The sequence below is a fragment of the Notamacropus eugenii genome, chromosome 2 (genome assembly GCF_028372415.1).
Source record: "Notamacropus eugenii isolate mMacEug1 chromosome 2, mMacEug1.pri_v2, whole genome shotgun sequence".
NCBI classification, from domain to species: domain Eukaryota; kingdom Metazoa; phylum Chordata; class Mammalia; order Diprotodontia; family Macropodidae; genus Notamacropus; species Notamacropus eugenii.
The window spans coordinates 7,784,516-7,806,088 of NC_092873.1; the positions used below are offsets into that span (position 1 = coordinate 7,784,516).

At 35.5% G+C, this 21,573-nt stretch overlaps 1 protein-coding gene across 1 annotated transcript in view; it reads right to left on the bottom strand.

The window, feature by feature from the left end:
- Positions 1-659: 659 nt before the first annotated feature.
- LOC140522462 (ankyrin repeat domain-containing protein 26-like) overlaps positions 660-21,573 on the bottom strand; it is a 34,532-nt gene continuing 13,618 nt past the window's right edge. The window contains exons 7-18 of the mRNA XM_072637898.1: positions 20,096-20,224; positions 20,012-20,040; positions 19,846-19,927; positions 19,697-19,741; positions 17,530-17,579; positions 16,694-16,832; positions 14,547-14,760; positions 12,826-13,006; positions 11,069-11,212; positions 8,532-8,753; positions 5,323-5,472; positions 660-1,821 (exon numbers count right to left, since the gene is read on the bottom strand). Of these exons, the coding sequence (XP_072493999.1) occupies positions 853-1,821; positions 5,323-5,472; positions 8,532-8,753; positions 11,069-11,212; positions 12,826-13,006; positions 14,547-14,760; positions 16,694-16,832; positions 17,530-17,579; positions 19,697-19,741; positions 19,846-19,927; positions 20,012-20,040; positions 20,096-20,224 (2,354 nt within the window). The 3' untranslated portion in view covers positions 660-852. The remainder of the gene's footprint in view (positions 1,822-5,322; positions 5,473-8,531; positions 8,754-11,068; positions 11,213-12,825; positions 13,007-14,546; positions 14,761-16,693; positions 16,833-17,529; positions 17,580-19,696; positions 19,742-19,845; positions 19,928-20,011; positions 20,041-20,095; positions 20,225-21,573) is intronic.

Below are 21,573 nucleotides of genomic sequence, written 5' to 3' on the forward strand. Positions count from 1 at the left end.
AAGAATTATTAGTAAAACAATAAAAAGTACTGAGATTAAAAAAAAATTGGTAGTGAAGCACAATAAAAAATAATATTAGTAACCCCAAAATTAACCTCTTTTTGAATAGAATTACCGTCCTAAATTGAAAAGAAAAGGAGTGTCTAGACTCTGGATTTTCACTACAACTATCATCCTGTCGTTAGCTTTGCAAAGAGTAGTTCAGAGGAATCTGAATTGAAACTCGTCAGAATGTTGAGCATGTTTAAATGTTAATGAGATGTCTAATGGGAATATTCCAGAGTATCTCAAAAGAAATATTATCTTTCAACTGTTACATTATTCCTAGCATTTTTTGGTAAGACTTCTCTTAAACTTCAGCGTTGGAATTAATTTATTCCATTTCAATATTCAAATAGAATATTAGGAAAATTAATAATATAAAAAATTATTTGTGTTTATACACTAGCGATTTCCCTTACAAATATTTATGAAACCAAAATGTCATGGCCTCTAGAATTTCTTCAATCAAAATGAGTCATCTTATCTACAAAAGCATTTTCTAATTTTAGTTTTATTTGGTTTTTAAATTATTATTTTATATGTCACATTATTTTCATTTAGGTTAATTACTTATATTTTATTACAGGATATTTACTTATTATTGCAATCATATTATCTTCAAAATCATGATATTACTTGTTCTATTTATCATATTATGGATTCTCATTCTCAATTCTTACATATCAGCATTTCCACAATGAAAGTTGATAACCTCACCAGCCTGTTGAAAATTCAAATTCCTAAATTATTTTGATTACAATTACTTTGACTTTCATTTCAAAAAGCTTTATCTTTGTCCAAGTATGACATTTAATGACCCAATCCTCTTTCAGCCTTCTCAATTTCATATTTACACATTTCTTCTCCAAAGTGGTTACATTCACTGACTAACACTTTCTTGCTCTCCTCTACTAGAAGAACTTGTTTTTCACTATCAGCATAAAGTTTGTTGAAGAGATCAATAAACTGTACCTGGGCATCACGCAGTTGCTTTTCTTTCATCGTGACTTTCTTCTGTGTGTCTTCAAGCGCTTGCTGAAGCACCATATTTTCACTCTGGATTTGCCCTAATCTTTCTTGGAGAGATTCATTTTCCAAACTACATCTGTTGAGTTTTTCCTTCAACACTCGATTTGTTTCTTCAAGTTCCTTTGCCTTCTCTTCAGCATGGTTCAGTTCTCTCTGTGTGTTTTCTACAATATATGTCTTTTCTCTGAGGGATTCATGGACATGGCCTAGCTCATTTTCTAAACTCTTGGCTCCACTTTCAGCCTGAGAGAGTTCTTCAGAAAGGAAAGCATGGTTCTCTCTTAAACTAGACAAGTCACTGTTTAACTTGTCCTGTACATGAAGCCACTCATCTCTTGCTTCCTGAAAGGAATGTTCAAGGGCTAGTTTGGACGCCTCACTTTGCTCATAATCGTCAATAACAGACATCAGACGAGACCTGTATGATTCAATTTCGCTCTCTAGTCTCTCTGTGTTTTCTTTTGCATTCTCCAATTGAGAGTTCAGCGCTGCATTCTCAGCTTTCAGAACCTTTACTTGGCCACTGTATTGAAATCGGATTTTTCTTAATGCTTCTCTATTCCATTTTAATTCCTGTTGAAGCTCCTCATTCTTCTCTTTCAAAGCTTCAGTTTCTTCTCTGTGGTGCTTTCTGGTTCGCTGATCCTTAATTTTTACTGTTTTTAATTCCACTTTGTGCATGGCAACTTCATACTGGATGATTTCATTTTTCTCCTGCAAGTATTTTTCCTTTACATTCCTAACAGGAACCTAAACATAAGAAAAAGAAAAGAAAGTGTTATTCAAAATAAAATGACTTATTCTGATATTTCCTTCAAAATTCAAAGGAAACGCCAAGGGGCCAAGAAGCATAGTGTATTTAGAGAAAAAGTTCACTGAGGGACTTTCACCTCTTTCCCATTTCTATCAATTTGCTGAAAGAATACGACTGAAACTGCTTCATCAACCAGAAGATTTGGGCACCATTTTTGAACTCACAAAGCTGTCTGTCTTTCAGTAGATTTGGTTTCCTTTTCTCCATACATTCTGTCTCACACTGATGATTCTATCTGAGACATGTCAAGGTTTTTGGAAAGGACTTTCAGTACATTATCTCACCTAAAATTTGCACCACCCTTGTGAGGGAAATATTTATATTCCTTCATATTGCTAATTGTGTAACAGAAGTGCACTTCACGCACGTAAAACTATAGACTGTTCGAGCAATAATGGACACTACTGATGAGTTAGTACTTCATTTTACAAATCAAGAACCAGAAGCCTAAAGACAGAAAATCATTTGTCGAAAGCCATCTGGATGGCAATGGACTGAAGCAGAACACAAAATCTTGGAAAAGTCATCCTTAGATGCAGAGTTTTAACAAACTTCAGACACATATTTGTAAAAACACACACATATATGTGCATGTATCAACGTATGTGTACATGTATATTTTTGTGTGTGCATATACACATGCACACAGGAACAAATATATCAATATAAATAAATATATAAATATAAATGTACATGTTAATATAGATAGATAGATACATAGATAGACAGACAGACAGATAGACAGATAGATAGATAGATATAGATATACAATAGGTAGGTATTCAGCAATTGCTCTTCCAGTAGGGCTGCTAACTCAACCAAATTGCATCAAGTAATGTTTGCATTAGGAAAAACATGAATGGATTACTACCATCTGCTCTAACGTGCAACTTTAGTGATATCTCCTTTATAAATGCTTACTGGAAAATTCTTCACTTCGTAGTTGTTTAAATTCTACCGTTTGTTATAAATGAAGTTTCTCTATTTTGTGTTAACTTCCACAGAGAGTGAAAATTCTTCAAGGAGACAGTGCACGTCTGACACACAGTCTTTTATCCTGCTCAGGATCTATCACAGTGTTGTTCACATAGACAGTATTCACTAGTTGATGAAATAACGTTTGAACAAGGAAGAAACTGTAATTTCACTAAATTCTTACATACTGAAAACTTACACGATCAGGGAAATTACACAAGAAATGGTGCCAGTTTGGCCAGAATGCCCATAAAATGACCTACTTCTTGCTGCCAACGATGGACTCTAAGTTACTGCTTGCTTGGTATACCTTCCAGGAGTCAGTTCACACCTCGTTTCTTGACTGCAACCTGAAGCCAAAAGCTTATGAAGGTTCATATTTTAATCCAAGTCTTTCAGAAAGAAGGTGAGAGAAATGAAGACAAGAAGTGATAGGGGCGTTGCTTGGGAAACAGAACTTATTTCATTCCAGTGCTCATTTCTGACACCTTGAAAAATTTCTCAAGCATGGACATTGAAAAGAAAAGTCATTTTCAGAAGAATGAGATTGGAATTCATAATAGTTTCTTAACTAAGCTGAGTACACTGAAATTGGCCAGGTTAAGAAAACTCTTTTGCAATATTAGGAGATGATTATCCAAATGTGGCAGGCAGTATTATTTATATATAGTGGACATTGGTCTTTATGCTTTTGGAGCAGGGAAACTAGCATTTCCTAAGTGTCCAATATGTGCCAACAATAAAGGCCATAAACATAAGAGATTTACAATAATGATCTCATTTGATTCTCACAACAACCCTGAGAAGTATGTACTAGTATTATCCCCATTTTGTGGCTGAGGAAACTGAGAAAAACTAAGTGACTTGCCTAGGATCACACAGACAGAATCTCCGGACACATTTGAAGTCAGATTTTTCTAACCCCAGACGCAAATTTCTATCGCTAATTCCCCCAACATACGTCTAAGTGGAGAAATATCTCATCATCCAAAGTTCTTTTTTAACCTGCTTTGGCAGAGTTACTTACTTACTTTTCAAGTTATGGTGACTACCAGGGTGAAATTGCGGTTGGAAGAATCTCAGAAATCTCCCTTACTATACGTTGTGCCTTCCACCATGATGAATAGCATGCAGAAATACATGGAAATGTGGGAAAGCAACTGACAATGGAGAAAGCTATTTGATAGTATTAAAGGGAAGGGGCTAGAAGAATTTAACTGTCATGCTATTGTACGCTTAACTGCACTTTCATTTTAATAATTTCGAAGAATGATCACAGAAACTACAATACTTTCGTATTGAATTTCTACTTTTGGCGTCTGGGAAATTGAAACTTTATATAAAATCAGACTAGAGAAACTCAAAGTACTCTAGCCCAACCATTACCTTAGAACAAATTTAATTTTAGGTAAACTTGCAACTCCTGGCAAAATCAACAGAAAACATTGAGTTTCCTTGTTCCTGTTTTTCTACTGCTAGTGCTACCACTACAAGTACTACTATCACTAGAACTACTAGTACTAGAACTACTACTAGTACTACTTGTACTGAAAAAATAATAACAATTACTTCTCTTGACAGCATGCTTTGAAAACAACGTTCTATCAAAAATAACGAAGTCTAAATGATCACTGTCCTCAAGGAAATCTATGATAGTTGGGCAAACAAGAGGTAGAACACGGAAGTAATAGTTTGTTAACAGATGTGAACAGCATAAAGCAATAAATACCCAATGAGGTCATATCAAATGAAAAGTGGATTTCAGGAGATTCAGAAATCCATATGGGTGAAAAGTCCCAATGGCATTATGGCAAACGAATCATGCTTTTGGAAGGCACAAGCATGCTGGAGGTAAAGAGTCGATAGGTTTTTGACGGGTAGTGCAGATGAGGACGTGTAACTGTGTGTAAGCCAGAAGAAGAGTGTGAAGAAGGTATGGAGCCAGAAATCTACATGGTGAGATCAGATCGATGAAGTTAGAGGATATTAATGAAATCATCCATCTCATTACTTGAATTCTCAATTGCATTTTGCAGGTACAATTTACATATTTACAAATTGTGAAGAGACAACCTTTTCCTGTTGTTCAAGGAGAAGTTTCAACGTAAGTAAACAAGTAATTTCTACTTCACAGTATTGCTTCGGAATTAAAAGAGAAAATAATGGTAAAGATCTTTCTAAACATAAGGAATCATAGAAATGATTTAGGCATTATGGGTCCTTGGGAAAACACCTCACGCTTTCTGTAAAGACAGATAAACCAAATTGTCAAGGACATCATGAGTGAATATTTGTATTGAAATTCGTGTGCACACATTGTGGAGTTTGTAGGTCTAATTTAATTCGACTTAATTGACAGAGCGTTCAGAAAATTTATACTGTTGACGAGAAAAAGGGAAATGTCACACTGCACACAATTTCCATTCATCAGGAACAAATTATTGATCTTTTTGCATACATACTTTACTTTTGGTTTCATCTACTTGCTTCGGTAGTTTTTCCTTCTCTTCATAATTCCTTCGATAAAATGATGTAACTTGTTGCGAAACTATTCTCATGGCTTGGTAGTTGCCAGAAACAGGAACTTCTCGCTGAAGATTTCTTTCTCTGGCCTGAGAGATATATGTCCAAATTATTTCTATTGCTGATTTCAGAAAGCAAAATTAGCTCATGTGAAATAAATATCATGTCAAAATTCACATCAAAAGTCATTATAGTTCTGCATGCAATTTAATTTCATCAACATATTCATAATTTTCATAGATTTGCGGTATTAATATCTTAGATGTCATTTAACAAAATTCCCACATGTTGCACATGAGAAAAACCAAACTCCAAAGAGGTTAGTTGAGTTACCCAAGCTCCTAACGTTAGTCGTTTCTAGGGACAAAGATTGACACTTGGCTCCTGACACGAGAAAGCTCTTTTGATTATTCTACTCAACCTTCATTTAGCATGGGTCAAATGAGATCTTTCTACTTGCTCAAACATTCAGCCTGATTTCCCATTGCCTGTTTTTTGAGCATAATAGTATCACCTCAAAAGTTATCTAGGGACTAAAATATTATAGGTGAGACTCACATGGAAGGGAATGGAATGAGCGGGGAGGAATGGATACTTTTTTGTACTTGATAGCCACATTAATGGTTTCCCATTCCGTTTTTCAGAAAAGTTAACTGCCTCATTTCTATGCACCAACCTTTAGAATGAAGAGGACATCTACAAGAAACGTTTGAATTTTCCTTCCTCTCATTGTTTAACTCGGGGGAAGGAACGTAGGTACTGGTACGCATGTCAGGCTTGGTAAAAGCGCTTCACATGAATGATGTGCTTTGCTCAAAGCCACAATGAGAAGAACACATATGGTCACTAGCTGCTGTTCCCATCTTCAAGAGTCTTTGCTAAGCCTTCAAAGAATTCCTTTTCCTGTTCTGATAGGAATTACACGCCTTGTTTCAGTCCATCGGCAAAAAAAAATCAAACTGCGGAAAATATGCTAGCTCTCCCACTTATGCATATATAGCACATTACAAAATCAGAGTTTTGTACCTGCAGACGTATTCATTCATTCACATATGTGTATAAGCAAATATACACACAGAGATACAAAGTCGTGTGTTTATGGACTGTTATACTGCAGAAATTCATCTCTGCTTTCATCATAGTGCCAGGCAAGTTATTGCATAAATTATGAATACCAAATGAAGCCCCAAATCAAAAGAAATCAAAATGTTTTCTCCTATTAGACAAGTTGAAATACTTTGTGAAACTAAATTTAACTCAAGTCTGGTAAGTTGTTTTGAAGAAAACGTAAGGCTAAAAGAAGACAATGTAAAGTTGAGAAAGTAAAATGGGCGCAATTCACTGAATTCTTACATGTTAACTAAATTCTACCATTGAATGACAAGATAAAATTTTCATATTTTTTAGATGAAATTATTACCCAGTACAATATATGGTACAATGGACGCTCATTGTATATATGACAAATCACAGAAAATGAGAGCTGCTATTAGACTGTGTAAAGCTGTTCTTACTCAACAACTAAAAGGCAGTGATACCAGAACTTGCAATTTTGCACACCGAGCAAGAATTATTAGTAAAACAATAAAAAGTACTGAGATTAAAAAAAAATTGGTAGTGAAGCACAATAAAAAATAATATTAGTAACCCCAAAATTAACCTCTTTTTCAATAGAATTACCGTCCTAAATTGAAAAGAAAAGGAGTGTCTAGACTCTGGATTTTCACTACAACTATCATCCTGTCGTTAGCGTTGCAAAGAGTAGTTCAGAGGAATCTGAATTGAAACTCGTCAGAATGTTGAGCATGTTTAAATGTTAATGAGATGTCTAATGGGAATATTCCAGAGTATCTCAAAAGAAATGTTATCTTTCAACTGTTACATTATTCCTAGCATTTTTTGGTAAGACTTCTCTTAAACTTCAGCGTTGGAATTAATTTATTCCATTTCAATATTCAAATAGAATATTAGGAAAATTAATAATATAAAAAATTATTTGTGTTTATACACTAGCGATTTCCCTTACAAATATTTATGAAACCAAAATGTCATGGCCACTAGAATTTCTTCAATCAAAATGAGTCATCTTATCCACAAAAGCGTTTTCTAATTTTAGTTTTATATTGTTTTTAAATTATTATTTTATATGTCACATTATTTTCATTTAAGTTAATTACTTATATTTTATTACAGGATATTTACTTATTATTGCAATCATATTATCTTCAAAATCACGATATTACTTGTTCTGTTTATCATATTATGGATTCTCATTCTCAATTCTTACATATCAGCATTTTCCCAGTGAAAGTTGATAACCTCACCAGCCTGTTGAGAATTCAAATTCCTAAATTATCTTGATTAAAATTACTTTGACTTTCATTTCAAAAAGCTTTATCTTTGTCCAAGACATTTAATGACCGAACCCTCTTTCAGCCTTCTCAATTTCATATTTACACATTTGTTCTCCTAAGTGGTTACATTCACTGACTAACACTTTCTTGCTGTCTTCTACTAGAAGAAGTTGTTTTTCACTATCAGCATAAATTTTGTTGAAGAGATCAATAAACTGTACCTGGGCATCACGCAGTTGCTTTTCTTTCATCGTGACTTTCTTCTGTGTGTCTTCAAGCGCTTGCTGAAGCACCATATTTTCACTCTGGATTTGCCCTAATCTTTCTTGGAGAGATTCATTTTCCAAACTACATCTGCTGAGTTTTTCCTTTAACACTCGATTTGTTTCTTCAAGTTCCTTTGCCTTCTCTTCAGCATGGTTCAGTTCTCTCTGTGTGTTTTCTACAATATATGTCTTTTGTCTGAGGGATTCATAGACATGGCCTAGCTCATTTTCTAAACTCTTGGCTCCACTTTCAGCCTGAGAGAGTTCTTCAGAAAGCAAAGCATGGTTCTCTCTTAAACTAGACAAGTCACTGTATAACTTGTCCTGTACATGAAGCCACTCATCTCTTGCTTCCTGAAAGGAATGTTCAAGGGCTAGCTTGGACGCCTCACTTTGCTCATAATCGTCAATAACAGACATCAGACGAGACCTGTATGATTCAATTTCGCCCTCTAGTCTCTCTGTGTTTTGTTTTGCAGTGTCCAATTTAGAATTCAGCACTGCATTCTCAGCTGTCACAACATTTACTTCTTCACTGTACTGTACTCTGATTGCTGTTAGTATTTCTGCATTCAACTGTAATTTCTGATGAAGATAATCATTCTTTTCCTTTAAAATTTCTATATGGTTTTCTTTGTCTCGATTCTTAATTTTTAGTGTATCTACTTCGAGTTTGAGCATGGCATTTTCATCCTCTAAGATTTGATTTTTGTCGAACAGATATTTTTCTTTCTCATGGCTGTCAGGAATCTAAACATAATAAACAGAAAAAAAGTGCTACTCAAAATAAAGTTATGGATGCTGATTATTCCCTAGCAATTCCACATAAACGCCAAGGTACCAAGAAGCATACTTTAGTAAAACAAAATTAAAATGAGGGAGTTTGCCCTATTTCACATTTCTCTCAGAGTCAGTTTTCACAAAGAACACATTTTAAAAGTGCTTCATTAATCAAAAGACATGGAGTGTACTTTTAGGCCTAGAAAGCTTATATTTTATTTCCTTTGCTCTGTCCATTCTATTCCACGCTGATAAGTCATATTGTTAATAGAATTAAAATACTTAATATTTTCAAACTGCCTCTTCTATGTTGAGTTATTTTACTCATTTTCAGTGTTGTGCAATCTCTTCTGTATATCTTAGATTCTTTTCCCTTTCCCCCACCTCCTTTCTTCTTCTCTCTCCACTTACTGCCTTACACGGTGTACGATCTTATAGAGCATCAATATCTTGTCTTATATCTTATCTAGTATCTTGTATCTATACATACATTCCTATTAAGTGCATTTTTACCTTAGTTATACTCCCTAGAAGAATTAAAATGAACGGGGGAAACCATAAAACAAAATGTAACAGAAAAGACAATGCTGTGCTACATTCTGCGATCAAATTTCATAGTTGTTTCTCAGCATGTGGAAGGCATTTTGCTTCAAGAAGCCAAAGGGAATTTTTTAAGTCCTTGCAATGCAACGAGGTACTACATCTACAAGAATATTTCCTCACACACTCTGGTTGTTCCTGCATACAATATTTTCCTGGTGCTGCTCCTGTCACTCATCATCAGTTCACATAAGTCCTTCCAGCCCTCTCTAAAGTCTTCGTGACACATTGCCTTTGGTGGTATTCAGCAAAGTACTTCCCATACATTGTCTCACCTAAGCCTTGCCACACCCTGATGCGGGAAATATTGATATTCTTCTCCCCGTTTTACAGATTAGAACTTAGGTTAGGATACATTATTGAACAACCTGTCCATTATCACACTCAGTAAGTATCAGCAGCAATATCTCAATCCAGGTCTCTTCAGACTCCAAATCTAGCACACTTTTTTCAATAGCTTATTTCCTTTCAGCAGTTGATATTAAGAATTTGTCCTAAATGGAGACTCCTTGCCCTGGTACAATGAACTTCACTCCAGAACAATGAACTCATAAGTCTTATGTTTCTTAGTAGAAGTCTTACGAATAATCGATTTTCTCATGGATGTGTTGCATTTTCATAGCATCATTGATTTAAAACTTTTAGAAGTTATCAAGTTGAAATCTCTCATTTTAGGGAAGGGAAAAGTCAGGCCTAGAATGTGGTCCCCTACTGATGGTAACCTAGTCTTAACCATGACATGTTAAAGAAATGATGAAAGAATTATTGGGGCCAAATAATAAAATATGACTATTGCACTCCCATCACAACCAAACTCCTCCATGAGCGTTGGATCCCGTTCAGGACCAGAGAACAGAGTTTTGTCCAATAGCTTAGAAGCTGCATTCTATGATATCTTTTCTAAAAAGCCAGAAGGAGAGCATGAATTGGTCACAGGTGAGTTCAATGAAGCACTCCAGTGTGCAAGCACCAAAGGACTACTAAGGGCCAACAACCCAAATGGTTTACTTCAAACAACTGTTGAAAAACAGAAGAAAATGAAAATTTCTAATTTTGGCATTTGAGAAACTTGTGTTTCTATCATGCTGAGCAATGATGAATGTGAGCGAATGGAGGAATTCATGGCCCGGATAGAGCCTTATGTCAGAAACCTAAGTGAAATTTATTTCTGTGGCAAATACTTTTATTCCTTTTCTTTAATGAAAGATGAGGGAGACAAGAAGGTGAAATAGAGCAATCTATTAACATATATTTCAGAACCCTCACTCTCTTCCCTGAAAAGTACAAGCAGATGATATCCCTTAATCAAGGAAGAAAAATGGTTTGTGTTTGAGGTGTCACCTTCTACCTAGTTGCATTCCTTTCTCTCTCTAAGCTAGGAGTTAGTGACACTGATGTGCTGCCCCTTTCCTATGTCCAGAAAGGAAGAGGCACTGTTGTGCACCAGGAACTTTTTTCAGTAGACGTAAAGTTGGGTCTCGGGAGAGATCATTCAATTAAAAGAAAAAGAAACGGTCAAGCAAGACAAACAGTATTGTGCTGATTTTAGTCACTAGCTGTGTCCTGAACTATCTGTTGCAGACAGATGGACGGGACTGAGGATAACAAAGATGTCCCAAAATGAAGAACCGAAATCTGAACTTTCAAAATATGTAGTTAGATTTGAAAATGACCAAAGTAAATACCTCAGAAGTCTGAGTGATTTTGGAAGCAGTTGTTTTGTTTTCTTTCTGCTTCGAAAGAGGATTGTTCAGAATCCCACTTTGCAAAGCTATAACATTTAGCTCCGGAAAAAGTGGTCCTTGAGTTTCCTTTAGCTCTTCTTCGTCCTGCGGACAAGAAGTTCATAAAATTTTCATCACCATTTTCCTTCAACAGTCAGCAACAACATTTTACCTTTAAATGGAATACAGAATCGGACAAAGCACGGAAACTAACTTTAAAAACTCAAAGAAAAACAGGCTACTGAAAAGGAAAAGCAACAAGAAGGAAAGCATTTCAAAGTTGGAAAGGAACCTCAATCACTCCTCAGGGCGATCCACACCCAGGGTTAAGTCCTTAACTCTTACAAGCCTCAGCTTGAAGTCTTCACAGGTGAGGATAGATACCATATCTCAAGTGAACTCATTCGATTTGTGGATGGTTCTCTTTGTTGGCAAGTTTTTTCTCATTAATCTTAAAAATGTACATTTGTGCAACTCTTATCCATGGCTCTTAGCTCTTATCCTTACACTGAAGCAGAGCAAGCTTCGTCCTTCTTCCACATGACTCTCCTTCAAAAACTTGAACATAAAAGGATCAATAGCTCTATTTTCTTGAACAGATCCTCAAAAGTCATGGTCCCCAAGGGCCTTCCTCATCCTGTTTGCCATTCTGCTTATTAGCGAGCATAATTCTGAGGAAGCCACAAATGAGTTAAACAACATAAGCCTATCTACTTATTCACTTCAGAGTAGAGAGTGCTTTTCACCTTCTCTATTTTGGTAGCTATACTTTTCTGAATAAGATGCAAAATTACGCTAGCTTTTGGGTTCTCAAATAACATCAATAAATCAACTTTAGTTTAGAACTGGCCACGATTCTTATATCTTTTCAGGCAAAATGCTATCTAAACCTATTTCCCCCAACTCATACGTATGAACCTAATTTTGTAACTAATTGTATAATTTGACAGTAATCCTCACTAAATATCATGTTATGAATAGGCTCAGTCCAGTACTCTGACTTACTGAGAATTTGCATTTCCTCCATGTAGAAAGTCTGCAATAATTTTAAGTAAATCAACACGTAAATAAGTAAAACATAAAGACCCTAGAGACCAATAAACTCTTCTGAAAGCCTGAAGGATGTGTGCTAAAGTGTAGTGAAAGGAAGAGAAAAAGAGAACGAACTTGCACTTGCATTGCCCAAAGTATTTTCAGATAAGGAGACTCTCTCTAAAAATGGAGAGGAATCCTCTGGAACTTATGTTGCTATCAAAGTTGAGGATAGAGCAGTGGTGTCAAACAGATCCTCCAGTACTGAGTTCTATGGACAGGTCTGGGGGACTTTGAAACCTTTGGCTCAGGGTTAGGTGAGATGAACTCCGTGGCAACATTTGAACCCAGGTTTCTCGGGATATCAGGTTAGTTCTATTCACTACGCCATAGTGATCCTCTACTGTGAGACATACTTTAAAAAGTACTAATTTCACTTTACTCTTTCATGGCTCTTTAGACTGCAATTTTACATTCTAATGCTACTGCATGGGATATATATTTTTTTATATTCATGAGTACATATCTACAAATGATTAGACCCAACTTACTTACACTAGACATAAAAATCCTAGTCCTTTCTCAAGATTAAAAAGAGTATGATGTTCACTTCCCCACTCCCAGGGAACCCACAAGTTTTCTTACCAAGAACAGATGGAAATAGTGACTTTAAAATTCCAATTTACCTGTTTCGAATGATTTGTTTCTGTTCTCAATTCCAGGTCCAGAGTTCTGAGAGGGTATTGAAATTCCTGTCTTAGCTCCACTTTTCCACCACATCGTTCTTTTTTTCTGAACTGGTGACTCATTTTTAGAACTAGCTTTTCTTCAGCGTCTTGCTCAATTTCTTCTTGCTTCCCGGGAACCCTAGAAGAAAATTGTCCTTTTTCAATGACAATGCAGTAGAAATAAGGATGAAATACCATTGAATATACTCATCTGGATTTCTAAAGGAAAAGAAGATTAATTTATTGGGAACTCGATCTATGTAGAGAACTCCCTGTCAAGGAACTCCCTCTGTTCATGCAGAGTGGTCCGTGCTCTACACTTTTGAGTTGACCTGTTTCTGTTCTCTATTACACTGAGAATAAACGTAACTTGCACAGGCTCACAAAGTCAGGATGTGTCAGAAACTGATGGAGTTCTTGGGTGCCTGTGCTTGGACACAATTCTAAAATCACGTTTCTCTTTCAAAATCGCATTTCTCCCTAGCCTCAAAACATTATCTCAGGCAGTTTCTCCCCAGTGCAAGAAAACAGCCTGTCACAGCAACAACTATTATCTCCTTACCTGATACAATAGCCAGTTACAACCATAGAATTCAGAAGTTTGAACAGCTGTGTGCTGGCTGAACAGTCTGTGAACATGGCCAGAACGACATTGACTACTCATTGACCCATCATATGTTTCCTCGATTTAGATATAGGAACACTCCCTTACATTTTTCTTGTCCAACAAGATATTCGTGAGACCAATCTGGCATCCGTTAGTCTGTCCTGACCACTAGTGGACTTAGGGATGTTTCAGTCCTAAAACCGCATCTCTATGCAGTTGCCACTCCTCCTTATGCTATTTCCCTGTGAACTCTGCGTATAATACCTGCCAGGTAGATACCAAAATTACATGTTCCTTTAACAAATAACCTCTGCTTAACCATTGCCTAGTCTCACCTTGAGTCATCTGCTTAGCATATTTGGCACATGTTTTCCTATAGACTATCGTATATAAACTTTACCTGTACCCAGCTAGGGTTGCAGTTTCCCTAAGAACCCTTGCTGCTGAAAAGTGTCAGAAAGCTTTACCTTGATGTCAAAAATGTTTGAGTTTGTGAATTCATTCCAGGTGACCTGCCCGTGGTACTCTGGTCTTTGCGTGGCACTTATTGCCCCTCTGCCAGTTGTCATCAAAATCAGAGGGGAACCCATTTTTTTTATCCAGGCTGCTCCAGGGCATTTTAATTCTATCAAAACTGTATCATATATTCACTTGGATGCTTTTGTTTCTTGTATTCAATGAAGAGAAATTCCATAAATTGTATGGAGCTGGAACAAAAGATTATTTCCAAATTCCCGAGTTCTGATACATTTCAAATTCGCCGGTGAAAAGTGTAGAGGGGGATGCATATGAAATTACATCCACTTTTCCATTACTATTGATTAGTGAAGTGATTTTTTACTTCATGTTGAAAAAAATGAAACACAGCTACTTGTGTTACAGTTTTCAAAATTCACTACAAATGCATCTCTACCTGATATCCACAGAGTAAAAATGAGTAAGTAGGGCTCATTCATAATACTGTTTGAATGAGGTGGTATTTTGGCCTTCCTAACCTCAAATCCTCTATCACATTTCTTCAACGGTAAGAGAAAAGCTTCCAAGGATTTGTTTAAAATCATGAGTTCCATACCTGGTGCTAAGGAGTTCTCTTTTCCATTCTGCTTTTTGTTGCTCTAAGTCAGACACCATTTGCCTTGTTTCTGATAATTCTTCCCGCAGTCCACAAATCTTGTTTTCTAAACTCTTCACTTTCCTGGTGAGTAATGGACAATGTCCTTTTTTACGTACCACTGATCGATCATATCTAAGTATTGCATCTTCATTTTTCACAAGTTTAATAAAATCTGTACAGAGAAAAACGCAAGTCAATAAAAACATGAGTATTTTAAAATCCGCTGAACCGTAGCAGTATACTTAGAATTCAAATACTCTGGCAATGACAAAATCATATCCACGTATAAATCCTCACATATTGCAAAATAATGCGTTGTCAAAAATTTACATTGAAGATGACAATAACCTATTTCTATGTGTGCACTGTAGGCAATGAAACACAATCTCTAAGTGACAAATTAATTGATATAAAAAAATCTGAAAGCTCAGAATTCTTCACAATGAAAGAAAAATATTTGTGAAAAGGAAGTATTTTGAGGTGTATTCTGGGTGGGACAAATAAGATTCATCCAAGGGATTATATACTTAATATCTACATAATGAAAATATAGTGAATTATTTTAGAAATATAAACATGTTTTGCTTTACATAATTGTATGGAAACACTGTTTCCTCTTTAGAGATTTATAATATCAATAAGTATGTAATATTCACACATTGAAATATCCATCCTCATTTATTCATTGGCGAAACCTCTGGTAACTTGAAACACCAGAGGAAGGTCAAAAATGGTTCTGAGCACTAAAGAAAATAGCTGCCCCTTTATTCTTGAGAGACATATGGAGTCAAATTGAGACCTAATCCAGAGTTAGAAATGTTCGTTATGTCGTTACAGTTTCAACGAACTTGATTATTGGGTTTTCCTTGGGAACTTCCAATTCTTCATATATTCATTCACTGTTGAACTGAAGTGAGGCAACAAGAGAGAACCCAATTGCTGGATGTAGACATACTGGAGTAGAAGCGAAGCTGACACTGAGGGAACTGGTTAGCTCACCGATTCAAAGAAAAGAAGGTACTGAGGCACCGAGAAGTTAAAAGACTTGTTAAGATTCGCACAACTGGAACGTGTTAAAGGCAGAATCTGAACCTAGCTATTCACGGCATCGTGTCCAGTGCACTATCCTATATGCCATGCTGAGAGAAGAATTATAAAAACTAGGCAGAATATTTACAAGATGTTTGATATTTGGGGCCATTTTATGAAAGATTATCATATTTTGACTATTCTTTTCATGAAAGAGTTCACTCCTTGAGATCTTTATACTCGTAGTCAGTTCAGTCTCTTCAATGGTTCTCCTATTACCAACCAATATTACTAACACAGATTATATAATATAGCACTTAGAGGCTTACAAAATACACCTCCTCCAACAACAATCCTGTGAAGTATGACATTTTATACGTTATGAAACTGAAGTTCCACGTTTAAGTGTGTGCACTACAGACAAAATCAAGGCCCTGTGCAAATGTGTAATATCCTAACTTTCCATATTTAATTCTTACAGGTATATATTGTCCAGAAAAACTGGATTTTTCAGTGTCACTTTTTTACCTTTCTACTCAGAGTTTCCATGGTTGAAAATGTTCATTTCATCTCATTATTTTCCCATGATCTCTACCTACTGAATTCATACTCATTCTTTAAAAGTCAACTCAAATGCTACCTTCACACACAGGTTATTTATTTTGTAATGTTGATAGTCTTTCCCCCACTGAACCTCAAACAGCAATATGACTGTGCTTCTCAAACATACATATATATATATATGCATATATATGCACACATATATGGTACATATATACGTATATGTACATATACATATATATATGAATATACATATTAATTTTTGAGTTATCTGTGTAGGCTATATTCCGTACTAGATTGCACATTGAATGAGGAAACTTATCTAAACTTTGAATATTTAGCACACAATAGGTACTTAGTGATTCTTTGGTGAAGGCCTGCCAGAGATTAAGCTGACCTCTACTTTGCTATGAGAAAATGGGTTAGGACTTCAGTGGTATCTTCTTGCATACACACACATCTTTGGTTTCTGTTGAACATTGTTATTTTCTTAGGAAATTGTAAAACGTTCGTACCATCACAACCAACACTAAGTTGTTCCATCACTAACAAAACATTCTTATAGTTTAAGGCAGGTAAATCATCACCCTCTGTAGCTGTGTCAGAAGACTGAGTGAGGTCATCACAATTGTTTGCATCCATCTGTACTGTGTCCTGTAAAATACATGACAGCAGGGGAAAATTAAAAAAACAAATATTTAAAGAACAACAATGGCTAACATTTCTGTCGCACTTTCAGATTTTCACAAAACTTCGTGGCATTCTCACAACCATTTTGTGAGACAAGCAATATTCATAATCATTTTACAAATGTAAGGTGGCTTGTCCAGTATCATAGACTCAGCTAGGAATCCAAGGATGGATTCAAAATTAGGTCTTATTGACCCTACCTAGTATGCCACCTAACCCAATTAGAAGCTACATTATTTAGGAATCTTGTGAAAATTATCATATATATATATGATATCATGTATGATATCATATAACGTATATAAAATAACGATATATAATCATATATTATTATATCATATGTATAATATATATAATCACATCTTCCTGATTATAAACATTCTTCTTTAATATATAGGGAGAAATGAAGTAAATTCCAGCTTTATCATCAAATTTCTAGCATTCACAATGGACATATTTGACTAGGAGACAATTTCTAAAATTATTCATTTTCAGATTAACTATTCCTATTCGTTGTCACTGAAACATGCATTATTTTCTAAAGTTATTGCAAAAAGCATTGAAAAGTAAACCAAGTTATGAAAGTCTTGCAAGCAAACTAGCATGAAAGGCACTTTGCATAATACAAAATATCAGAAATTGGAATATTATTATTACATACCTGTTCCAGGTCACTTTTATCAAAACTTTCTTGACTTTCCTCTGATGATCCTTTAAATTCCAATTATTGGGTTAAATGGGCATTAATGTTTAAGTAACAGGTGATTTTATTCAGAAGCATTTTTCTCATAGAAATGAAACCTCCCCCTCTTATCAGCAGTGGCAATCAGGACAGCTATAAGTTATCCATTGTATTCTCTTTTCAAGAAAGGAATGAATATAAGAAAATTCGATTTCACTAATCATGCATTCATCAAATTATTCTGTAATCTCAATCAACTGCTGCATTTTAAGTAGCTTGTGAGATGTTCATTTTATACCAAATCACAGGAAGCTGTGAGGATTGATTTATGTATTCATTCCAGATGAAATTGTAAAATTTGAAAATTAAAGGTAAACTAATGAACAATGGTCATGTGTGATCATTTTGGTAGTTAGGCCAGGAGTAATCAATCCATTGGGTTACTTGTTTTTCTCAATGATGAAAGAGCAGGAGAGAGGCTTGCTAGCCTTCACGGAATGTGGGGAATATATTATCTGATATCTGCCCTCCTTTTCACTGTCCAAGTAGTAGAGTTATTTATATTCATTTGTCAAACCCTTTTGTCTGCCCTGGATCTAACCTTCTACAGAAACTGCTGATTCCAAGATTAGCAATGGTCTCTAAAGGCTAAATCTGATAGCCTTTATCCTCGTTCTTACTCTTTCTTGACCTTACATGATCGTGATCACATACTGTTCAAATTCTATGCTTCATGGATAACCTCCTCTGATGCTATTTGTTAGCAACTCTCATGATTTCTTGAGATAGGGTCAGAACACGTCATAGCAGACTATATTCACATTTTGACAATCTTACTAGACTGACGGAACAGGGTATTATTGTCATTATACTTTGCCTCCCTTTCAGAAAAGCATTTGACAAATTCCTACAAGTCATCTTTCTGGACAGAATAACAAACGCAAGTACAAGAACAGGATAGAGAATTACATAGAAATGGTTGTCAGAATTTCTTGGGAGTTTTTTGGATGATGTGCTTTCTCTGAATCAATATAATAGCCGTGAGAGACAAAGCAATTTTAGATTTCATCAAAATAGAAATCACGTTCAGAGGAAGGGAGATATAAATCCAGCTGACCCCTGCCTTCGTCAGACCACACCTAAATACTGTTCTGTGTTTTGGGCACCATCTTTTGGGACTGGCTCCTGGATCTCTCAGCCTGTATGTCCTCCTGGAGCTTCAAATTCAACATGAACAAGTCTGAACTCATCATTTTCTTTTCTCTCCATTCCAGCTCTTAAATCTACAGTCTTTAATACTTTTTATCTTTGGTAAACGCATGCCATCTTCTCAGGAATATGGGCCCGTATCTTTGATACTCCTCTCATCCATACATGTATGTGTGTGTATGAAGAAACATACACATGCAAAAGCTGCTAAGTCCCTGTTGATTCTACCTCCATCACATCTGTCATCCTCTCCCTTTTCATCAGTATCAAAGAACCCCCATTTCACGAACTCCTCAACTTTTACCTGGATTTTTGCCATAGCTTACTAAGCAGTCTTCATATTTCTGAATTCTACCTTCTCTGCTTCCTTCTACACAAAGTCATCAAGTAATCTCTTTAAGACCCTGAACTGGCCATTCTCTTGCTCTCAATCCTTCTGTGGTACCTTATTGCTGCAGTTCTCGGGGCTATGAAACCTTTCTTCCACAACCAATACCCTTTCTCCTGATCTCTCACCCCTCAATTTTCCTGGAGCAGTGTAATTCTTCTCCCTTACCTTCCATACTACTGACATTTTAACACAGTTTGTACGTTGTACCCCTTCAGAGAAAGTAAATTTCTTGAGGCAAAAAAACTGTTTGTTTTTATCTTTCCATCGTCCAATAAAGCAGCAAGAATGTGATATTCACATGATAAATAATCGTTCCTTAATAAATACTAACTTGAATTGCGATAATACATACATAACTCAATTTATGTGGCTTTGGGAAATGTAGAAAGGAGGCAGCAAGTACAAAAATGCCACTTGAAATACGGTACTCATAACACAACAGCAAAAACTGAAAACTGCAGGGCACATCTCCTATTAGGTGTGATTTTTTGAAAATAAAAATCACTTAATCTCCTACTTGTAAAAAAGGGGAAAATGAGACAATACCGTCAATATCATCTGAGTCATCTAAGTTCCTTTCTTCCACTAAATCTGTAAGATAAGTAGGGAGAAATGGAAGGAAAAAAGGATATGAATATTTACGTTTTTAAAAATATACTTTCTTTCTTCCTAAATTATAGAATTAGGACACTTACATGACTTTCGTTTTTCCTGAACTCCATTTCCCAGATTATCATTCGTGTAATAAACATGCTTTTCTGTAGTGGGTTGAATGGACTATGAAACCAATAAGAAGAAGATAGTTATATTGAAAGCTTTGAATAAATATCAGATGTAAATTAACAGTATCATTTTTATTACCTTCACATTTTGATGTCTCTCAAGAGAATCTGAAAGAAAAAGAATGAAAGGTTTATCAACAAGTGTATTTCAGCAATATAATACCATCACAACTTCCCACAAAACGAATAGCCTTGTTGGATACCCTTATGTGAATTAAAGAATGAAAGCCATAATTTGGTGTACTTCCGGTTATGGCGTTTGCATCACAGCAATTAGAATCAATTATCAGTTCTTGAAATAAAACAAGAATATAGTGTTAACACAACATGCAACGCACATTTCAAGTAGACCCTACTTCAAGGGTTTTACATATTTGTATATGGAGCAGTACATAACATGCTCCACAGTGACACATGTAAAGGTGATTCTTTTGAAGGGATGGATACTCAAGATTCCCAGGGGGCTCTTATGAAGTTGATGCTGCAACACAGCATCATATCTTCCAAACAATGGCAGTGATTGATGCAATTATATCACAAGGGACCCCAGTGTGGATGATTCCTTAATTAGTTGTATAATTTGGAAATTCGCGTAATATGTAAGCAGTCACAATAAGGTACTTTCAAACAACGTATAAATGATATTCTTATCTCAGAAATAAAGAGCTAGAATTATGTTTTGAATACATCCACTTCGATGCACACTTGTAGAATAACAGTTAATAATACAGTTTCATTTCTTTCCTTACCAGTGCTGCCTACTGGCATCTCTACACCTCTGGTATCCATTAATTTATCAGTCTTAAAAGGTTTTTCTTTACTCATGACGGAAAGTGCCGTCCACAGCCAGAGAAAGTACTAAGGAGTGTGAATTCAGAGTCAAGCAGACAATTTTCCTTTCGTTTTATTTTCTTTGTCATGGCTCTTCCCATTCACTCCAGTTCTTCTATATAACATGACTAATGTGAAAAAACGTTTGATAGGAAAATACATGTACAGCCTATATCTGATTGCAGAATGTCTTGAGGAGGGGGAAAGGGAAGGAGGGGGAGAAAATGTAAAATTAATGGAAGTGTATGTTCAAAACTATAAAAATATAAAAGCTACTTTTTAAGTTTAGTTTATCCATATAGGAAAGAACGTATATAAAATATTTTTAAGACATGATGGAAAAACTTTTGCCATTTGGAGAGTTATTTCAAGAAAGAAAAATTGTTTTAGTCATCTCCTTTAGTAATTCAAAGTTATTAATATATAAACACCCTTTCCACATATGTATTTTACCATTAATGAAAAAGAAAGCTATGTACATGTTGGAGATATATCTCAGAAATCAAAATTTGAAGCTTTGAAACTATTGTATACTTTTAAAATATCATTTGTTTTCAGTATTCAACAGTCATTTCCATATATCTTAGATTCCCCCCTCCCTGTAACCCCGTATCTCCCCATGTCCATGCTGAGACAGCATACCGTTTGTTATAGATTCTACACTTACATTCCAATTCAATATATTTTCACCTTGGTCATGTTACATAGAAGAGTTAAAACGAATGAGAGAAATCCTAAAACAAATCAAAACAGAATATAAAAGAAAATGATCTGCTTCATTATGTGATGAAATTTCGTAGTTCTTTCCCT